Source organism: Cydia pomonella, chromosome 25 (assembly GCF_033807575.1).
Source record: "Cydia pomonella isolate Wapato2018A chromosome 25, ilCydPomo1, whole genome shotgun sequence".
In the NCBI taxonomy this organism is placed as follows: Eukaryota; Metazoa; Arthropoda; class Insecta; order Lepidoptera; family Tortricidae; genus Cydia; species Cydia pomonella.
In genome coordinates, this window is record NC_084727.1 from 5,909,969 (window position 1) to 5,919,226 (window position 9,258).

Sequence of the window (9,258 nt, forward strand, 5' to 3'; positions counted from 1 at the left end):
AACGAGGACAGTGAGGAACATTCGGCAGCCGCCATCAGCAAGCGTGCGCCGCATCACCAGCGCAGGAGACACCACGAGTTGATATCGTCGGAGGCCTAGGGGGCTATCCCCCCCCCCCCCCCCGCCCCTGCCTGTACCTGCCTACGCCCATGAAGCCTAACAGTACCAAAGCTGAAGAAGGCTTGTGTTATATAGTTTTGACGACCCAGGAACATCGGCTTCATAGGCAGGGCTACTAACTAGGGTAGACCGGTCGTCTGAGTAAATTTAAAAAGAAAAATCTTATATAATTTACGTTTTCTAATCTCAAGTCGTTTAAAACCTTTGAGTTCTTCCCATCAATTCTATGAAATCAAAAATCATTTAGTTCGAACAAAAATCCATAATGTGTTAGTAACATCCTAATACTTAAATCTGGAGTTAGTACAAACATAACATTAAAACATTTTTTTACATAATAGGGCATGTAGCTGCACCCAGTGCTTCAGCAACGGTGAGTCCCACCGGTCGGCCAACGCCTATATTGACTACGTTTGACGAGTATTTAGAACGTGGCATAACCAAAAGTATAATTTCAGAGTGCGGCCACGGAGGCCGCCATGGAGGCCGGAGCCCTCCTGCTGCGGCAGTCGGGCGGCGCGCCCGCCATGGCCGACCACGACTACGTGCACCCGCCCCACGAGCACCACAACGGCCACGGTACGTGTAGGATAACATTAACAAAACAACTCTATTTATATTCAAAGGTCGTCACAATCGAGCCACTTCGAACCATGTAAGCCCGCACTCAGAAAAACAGCCATTGAAATGGCATAACGTCCTAAGGCCCAGTCATAAAAAAAAAGAATATTTGCCACTGAAATTTTAACCTATTGGGTAGGAAACGAGTTGATTTTGCTTTATTTGGAAAAGCGACCGTGTTCCAATTGAATATGATTTAAATTTTATTGAACTGAAGAAGTATTGTAGGTAGGACCTTGGGCTTTAGGAGGAATGGAATGGAAACGTTTATTGCTTTAAACGGTTCCATATGCGCCTATTTAATTATATGCGCCAGCAAATTATACTGTTTTGAATAACTAAAATGTAGTGACTGTTCGTTTATTTTTGATCATTTTTTTCAATACAAAATGTTCAAACAATTAACCTCGTTTAGTATTTTACTGTTTTCCAAACATTTGTTGATATTACGAGTATATAAAGCAATTAATCTTAATGAAAATCACTTTAATGTGTGTTCGATGGATCATATTTTTTTAATGAGACGTATGATCCAAAAGTATAAACTACAGGCGCCTTTATTATAGGGTCGGCAGCATGCAGTTGGAACTGCATGCGTCCATATATACGGCAACCGCTTACCATCAAGCATTTCACCTCTCACCCCCACCCCTATTACGCTCATTTCTCATGATTGAGAAATAAAAATTAAACAGGTATCTTATCGAGAGTTCTCTCAAACTAGAGTAATGGAATTTTAACAGACAATCAGTTTGTTTTTACTTACAGCATCGAGCTCTCAGTCGGAGGCCCCCGCGGTGTCCATCTCGTCGCGAGGCCGCGTGCGCAAGCTCACCGCCAAGGCCAGGGGCCTGCTGCGGGAGTAGACACCACAACTTGCACAGTACGTCATCTGAACATTTGAGGAGTTAGACATGGACATACAAATGTGCGAGTTGAATGTTTCATCACGGAAAACAAAAAAAAACACGTATATATTTGTGAATATGTATTGTTTGAACCGCGCTCAACTGTGCGTCTTTAATATTTTGACATTATGAACTTGTTACGCATATTTTTTTTATTAATGATCTCATATGACAGTCGTGTGCCTCATAACGCCCACAATATAAAATGTTATTCTATACTTATACACAGGAGGCCCAGAAATAAGTTGACAAATAATTTTAGAATATTCTTACGTAAATATACATCGGTTACGGGCAGAAAATAGGAAATTCGCAACGAGTGTTGATAAATTAAAACACGACCGGAAGGAGTATTTTAAATCGACATGATTTGCGAATTACCTTTTCGCACGTTTACAACACGCATGACGCAACGTTTTACAGTACAAAAGGGTTTTTCAAATTTCGACATATGCACGGAAAGTGCTCATTCCCGCACGCGTGCGGGAAAGTAGCACCATATGTACTGTAATAGTACATTACGATACTAGTGCGAAAAATAGGAAATTCGAAACGAGTGGCGATAAATTAAAACACGACCGAAGGGAGTGTTTTAGATCGACATGAGTTGCGAATTACCTATTCGCACATTCGTACAACGTTTTACAGTACATATGGCCCTTTAAATGTTCGACATAGTAACGTAATATGCTAATTTTCGCACTAGTGCGGTAAAGTAGCACCATATGTACTGTAAAAGAATTTGCCAGCATATTTTTGGGGCATCCTTACGATACGATAGGGAAGATTGAATCTTATTGTTAAAAAAATACGTAGAATTTCTTTTATATGACACATTACCGAAACAAATTAAATTCGACTTTATTTAGTTAGTACAAGGTTCTAATTGAAGTGTACATTGTAATGCACATCGGTCCTTACGGGGATTTACATTAAACTAGGGTAATGGAAAGCGTAATTTTAAGAACTCGCGTCCAATCAGTGTGATAAATTAAGTATACATAAGCTAGTTTATTTTCTATGTGACTTGTCCATCCGTCTGTCTATGGGCCCCCACACTAGCGTCCCGAGCGTCTGGCTCAACTCAACTCTATGGCTGCTGCTCGACGCAACGTTGGCGCAACTGTGCATCGAGGCTATGTACCATAGCCAATTGAAGATTGTTAAAGAAAACTTTGTAGCCACAGTTAATTTACTGCCATCTTTCGACACATGATTAAAACTTTTAGAACGCCATTTGACTTTGATGCTTATTCTTCCACTGATATGTGTTAAATTAGTTAAATATCAAAAAAAATTGTGCCATCTAATAGATCAAATGCCAAAGGCATCGTTTCGAGCGATGGCGCCATAACCTTTAGGTTATGCCCGGTAAAATGGCGCCACTTTTTGATATATAAACAAATTTAACACATACCAGTGAAAGAATAAGCATCAAAGTCAAATGGCGTTCTAAAAGTTTTACACATGTGTCAAAAGATGACAGTAAATTTACTCTGACTACAAAGTTTTCTTTGACAATCCACCTCTATTTCAAATTCTCTTTGCCATAGCGCTGACTAGACGCAGGCGCTCAAATCAAAAGACATTAACTAACGCTAACCACGTACAACTTAATCTAAATAAACAATTAATTCGAATATTTCACATACATTTATTTGTGAGAGTCTAATAAGAACAAAACTAGATGCATTTATTTCTATAAGTTCAGTCGAGCCAAGTAGACATACTTTAGAAAGAACTTGGCCGAGGACCGCGAAAACTGGCGTCTACTCCACCGACAAGAGCCATGCTCTTAAATGATGATGATGATGAGAGGGCCTGCTGCCAAAACAAGCTTATGCATATACGAGCGATAGAGAGGAATCTAAAGAAATATCGATTTTCGTTTTTCGCGGTAGGGACGTAGATATTAAATAAAAGTAATCAAGTTAAAGAAAAACATCGACTGTTGACAATAGTCATATATATTACTACAATGGAAATAATAAGAGATTTATTTGTGTCTGCTTTTCTGTCATATACGTTTTGTTTTGAGATCATAATGACGAACGTTGTTTCTGTAAGAAGTTTTTTTTTTAAGTTATCATCATGGTACTTACTTACGCACAATTCGTAGTAAGTTTTAACTTAATGTGTTCATTTATACATAAAATCTGACATCGAATAAATAAGATTTTTTTCACGCACACCGCGCTGTGCACAGCAAACAAAAAGTCTAATGCACAACAATTTCCCGCTAATATTATAACCAGAGTAAGCGTAGGAGTTGAAAATAGACTTCCGATTACGCTGGTTATTATATTAGCGGAAAATCGTTGAGTATTAGACTTTTTGTTTGCCGCGACATATATTGTCGAGCAGCAGTACTGAGAGTTCCGCTACTTGACGCTAGATGCAGACTACGAAAATAATAGTATTTTTGTAACAAACCTCTATGGAGTGAGCACTCTTGGTCTTCTTAATTATCTTTGGCAGAGGGGAAATAATACGAATGCCGACTCCCATCCTGGTGTTGCTTGGAGTTCATCGGATTGCGTTTCTTCTGTCATTTACGCGAATGTATGTGACAGCTTTATAGGATACTTACTTTTAGAAAAAAAAGTCATGGAATAGTCGCGCAAAATATTTTTTCTTTAGTCAATATGGATACCTTTATTTTTAAGATTAATTTTTTATGCAATAGAAATTGGAGGTCTTTTTTTGTATCGATAATTCAAATAAGTAGTTTTATTTAGCGAAATTTCTTAGCCTAAGTAATACCTGAATTAGTACTTATTTATTTATAATATGTAATCGAGTCAATTAAAGAGTAACCAATATCAACCGCATCTGGTTTGTGCGATTAGGAATTTATTTTGAATGGAATACGGTTCAAATTGTGTATATTTTTCTCAATATGTAATAGTACAGTCGGCCAGGGATAAACTGGTCAAATATATCGTAGGGCACCTTTCTAACTATAGAAATATATATATTCCGATATATTTGACCACTTTGGCCATCATTATCTAATTGGTGCCGACTGTACCGCGTAAGCTAAGTAGCAAATTATGAAACTATTCTTTTTTTGTAACTGTTTCTTAATGAGCACAATTGTATTTTTGATGATGTACATAGACACTGAGCGGAATGTTTAGCATAACTAGATGTAATATTTTGTATTGGTAGTTAAATGATAATTTTGTATTTAAAAAAGACTTTAGGGCTTAGATGGTCGGCTCATTTGTCACCATACCTGTCACGTTCTAACAAGTATGTAAGTGCGAAAGTGACGGGCATAGTGACAGGCGACAAATTTGAACCATGATGAGACCGTTGCTAACGATACCATAAAGGCTCAGCACACCAGCTGCATGTGCGCTTTAATGTTGGATCCATGCATGACGCTGGCGGTGTGCCGTGTCTTATAAGGATCTGTATATTACAACGCGCATGTGCACGTCTACGCAAACTCATCCGGTGTGCACAGCCTTTACTTTATAGAAATAAATGAAAAATGGAAACGATAATTGAATAGAGCGGTGGGCTGCCATCCCGTAATCTCAAGTTCCGAGTCTCGCTAGTGGCAGTATTTTTTTCATTTTTTATTATTATTTCTAAACTGATAGTGAAATGTAACTCTGTATATAATGTATTAATAATTTCTTGGTTTTCAATGAAAAAAAAAAAGGAATTTATATTGATTTAAACCAACACGATTCTCGTTCAGAGTTTTAAAACAAATACGGGACTTAATCACGTAAACTTACGTTTATTATATGGCCTGACGTTTAGAACGTGATGTTACGCTCGTGGTCGGTGGTAGATGTTGATACAATTCCTCGGTCAGTCAGTCTGCCTGCTTGTGACCACGAGCGTAACGTCACGTTCGAAACGTCAGGCCATATAATAAACGTAAGTTTACGCGATTAAGTCCCGTATTCGTTTTAAAACTATAAAATAAATTTAGTTGATTTTTTTTGTCACCTCTATACGACTTTCTAACATTGTATTTAGCCTTTTGCACGCTATGTCTATATAACCTAATTATAACTAAAGGTAGTAAAGTTAGGGCTTGGACTAATATAATTATCTACATAGATATCCATTAAAGTTACTAATATACCGCCGGGAAATTTTATAAAATGCGATATGTCCACGGTGGTTAAAGTCAATTTGAACATTATTTGAAATATTTTCCTTAAGATGGCCGATCTCCTATTTAAGCTATCAAGGTACCAGGCGAGTCAACGAATTTGGTTTTTAAAATTATTGCTTTATTCTGTTATTAAGACATGGCGTTCAAAAGCAACTAAAATTATGTTTCTTTTGGATTTTCCGAATATCTTGCGGGCAATATTGTGTTGTGTATGTTTGTACATAGTTGGACAAAGATGTGGTTGTGTTGATGTTGAAACCAAATCGAATAAATTGACTATTTTATACTATTTTACTTATTATTTACACCTATTGACTATAGATGTAAAATAAATAACACACATAAATAAACTACACACAATTACCACAGTTTATAAAACAATACAGTCATTCGACGAAGCCGTCTAGACAGAGAAGAGAAGGGAGGGTCGCGCGCACCCGAGCTGCGTACGCCGCCATTGTTAGTAGCTCGGTACTACTTACAAGGCTGCCCATATTGTTTTATCCAGCTGTTATTTTGGGCAGTTGTGTAAGTCTGTGACAACCCTACTGTGTTCTTGTGCGGTGTCGGCATTTACGCAAACATCAACTGTTATCTCACTCGCACTTATCATTATTTAACATATAAATCGGGCCTGATGATTCTACGTAGGTACCTTGCCATTTATTCCAGGTACTTGCGGAGGTTCAAAAGAGAAAGATGGAAACAAAAACAAATAAAAGATTTTTTCGGTTTATTCATACAAAAAAGTTTAACAACATAATTGAGATTAATTATACTAAGTTTGTCTCTTTCACAACTGTCACGAACAGAAAAAAATATATTTCTGCCCTCCGGCCGGAAAGCGTCAACTTGCAGCCCGCTGCGCAAAACGAAGTTGCCGCTTTCGGGCTCCGTCGAACAGATAAATAGCAATTAAATTAGCAATTGGCCGAGTAATAAATAACAAAACCTCAGATAAACATCATGTTTGTCGACCTCGGCCTCGCCTCGGCTTACAATCACATGTTGTCTGAGACATTTCTTACCCTCGGTATGTAATATACATATTATTTTGAAACACCTAATTCAAAATTACATAAGGCGTTGGTCCATGGGATCCCAGCGCGCACAAGTTTTTTGCAGAAATCGCGAAACGTTTCGTTGACGTAACTGGTGACCGAAGAGCCTCGCACAACGCATCAGTATTGCGATACAACGAGGAAATGCCGCCAGCATCCTTGGTACAATGCCTCAAGGGCCTATTTTAGAATTAAACTAGTTATAGTAATCCTCTGTATATATCCATTATGTACATTGTTATTCTAAATAAAGTATTGATATATTTTAGGCGTTAGTAATCATTAAAAAGTAGCTAAATAACTAATTGTTTATATAATACCAGATACTAATATGATAGATTGCCTCAATTTATCCTACCTAGCTCATCTTACTCTGCCATCTAACCTACCAATCCAGAGGGTAAACTAGGCCTTGTTGGGATTAATCCGGTTTCACGATGTTTTCCATCACCGAAAAGAGACTGGTAAATATCAAATCATACATTGAAAGCTCTTACCGCTAGGCTACAAGCGCTCTACTGTCCGCTCTATCTGTCAATTGGATGTAAAAATGGTAGAGTTAGACCAAGCTAAGTCAGCAGCGATTTTGATGGCTCAGATTGTGCAAGTATTATTTAGACCTCAAAATTTGATAGTATATTGGCATTGGAATATGGGCAGTAAATTGGACAATCGAACAGTATCGGTAATATAGAAACAAAGCTTATTCTAAACTGAGATCAATATCGATTCAGTATGACTCTCAAACGAGGAAGACTATTTTTTATATTCAGTTAAAATTGTTACTAATACGATAATCACCAATGTTTATGATAGACACCAATGCACATTTTAAGTATCGAAAACATTCGTGATAAACTATAACATAACACAAGTATAATACAATATCAAAATTTAAAACATAAAGGTGCCTACCACGAAATGGTCCCGCCTCAGCATAATGCAAACCCAAAGGTCATCTGATCTTCCGGCGAGACCATTTTTGTTGGCCACGAACGCAACTATTTATAAATTGATTGTAGTAAAATAAATGTTAACGTCTTGGAGGATTTAACAACTGGAGACGCCTTGTCTGGAATTTTCTGTACAAAACAGTGCCGATTTTAACGGGGGAGGGGCACGACAAATGTGTGTTGTACGTTACGTACAAATAGCCATGTCAGATAAACGTCAGTCCATAGAATAGACTAGAATAATATATTTATTTGAAGAATTTGGCGTTACAAGACCAGCAGTACATTGATTCCCACACTAGGCTCAGCCTGTCACGTGGGAATCTCAGAGAAGTATCGAAATGGTGCGGTTCTTATCTTAACAGAATACATTATTGTTAAAGCTAAATTAATATAAGATTTTTTTATTATATGATTAACCATAAAGTCAATTCAAATAGGCCTAGCAACAAGCACTTTTAAATCGTCAAATTTTTCAAATATATATGACCAATACATATGACCATTAGTCGAGGTTTTCGACAGAGGGGTAAGCTCTTAAAGGCGACTCCAGTTGTTAAATTCTTCAAGGTTAACGTAAAACCCTTTGCGTCTTATAATAATTGTTCATAATTGGGTCTATTTTTATTATTAGTACCGGTACCCTAGCCCTTTCAAAGCTCACATTTGGCACTTTACCTTATAATAATACAGGTGTTTCTCTTATGTCTGATTCTGAGGGGTGAATATATATATATATATATATATATATATAGACTGAACGACTTTTACAACAGGACCAACCCCGAAATCGCGTTAAAAAATCTGATGTTTCATATCGTCAGGTGACAAATAAAACTCACTAATTACAAAAAAATAAATAAACAAAACTCAACCTTATTTGAGTAGCAATATGGCTCATTATGGCTATGAACCTGTGGTGGTTATTAGCGAGTGTTGCTTGTAGGACATTGACATATGTGACGTCCTACGGGTAATTGCAATGTTTCATGGATTATGATATAAAGTCAAATTGAAGAATTATAACTAAAATCCAATAAGTCTGAAATAAGGTGTTTTAATACTTTAAAAAATGTAGTAATCCCAAAAATTTGGTACTAGTTATTCAACGATTTAATATCATACCTTAAATCACTTTTTACAAAAACTTATCATTACAAGAAATTTATTTTTAGTCATTTGTTTTTTTTTTTTAATTACCCCAAAGCACCTGTAGCTTGACATGAGTATTGAAAACACGATATTTTTTGACAATATTCTATTTATATTTATGTACGAGTATATACAATATTATAACACAAATAACAACTAAACATTATGCATATTTTTACTTTCAATTTTTATTGATGTTGATGAGCTTTTTTAAAAAAAATATTGTAGACCTGATTCTTACAGATCCTGGTGTTTTTGGGTTCTTTCAACTCAGAATTACTATCATATCTATTCTTGATGAT

The 9,258-nt window shown here is 36.7% G+C and overlaps 1 protein-coding gene across 1 annotated transcript in view; it reads left to right on the forward strand.

Annotated features, from left to right (window-relative positions):
• Nucleotides 1-6,079, forward strand: part of LOC133531684 (bromodomain and WD repeat-containing protein 3) — a 57,336-nt gene extending 51,257 nt beyond the window's left edge. Inside the window, 2 exon segments of the mRNA XM_061870047.1 lie at nt 579-699; nt 1,510-6,079. Of these exon segments, the coding sequence (XP_061726031.1) occupies nt 579-699; nt 1,510-1,607 (219 nt within the window). The 3' untranslated portion in view covers nt 1,608-6,079.
• Nucleotides 6,080-9,258: the final 3,179 nt, after the last annotated feature.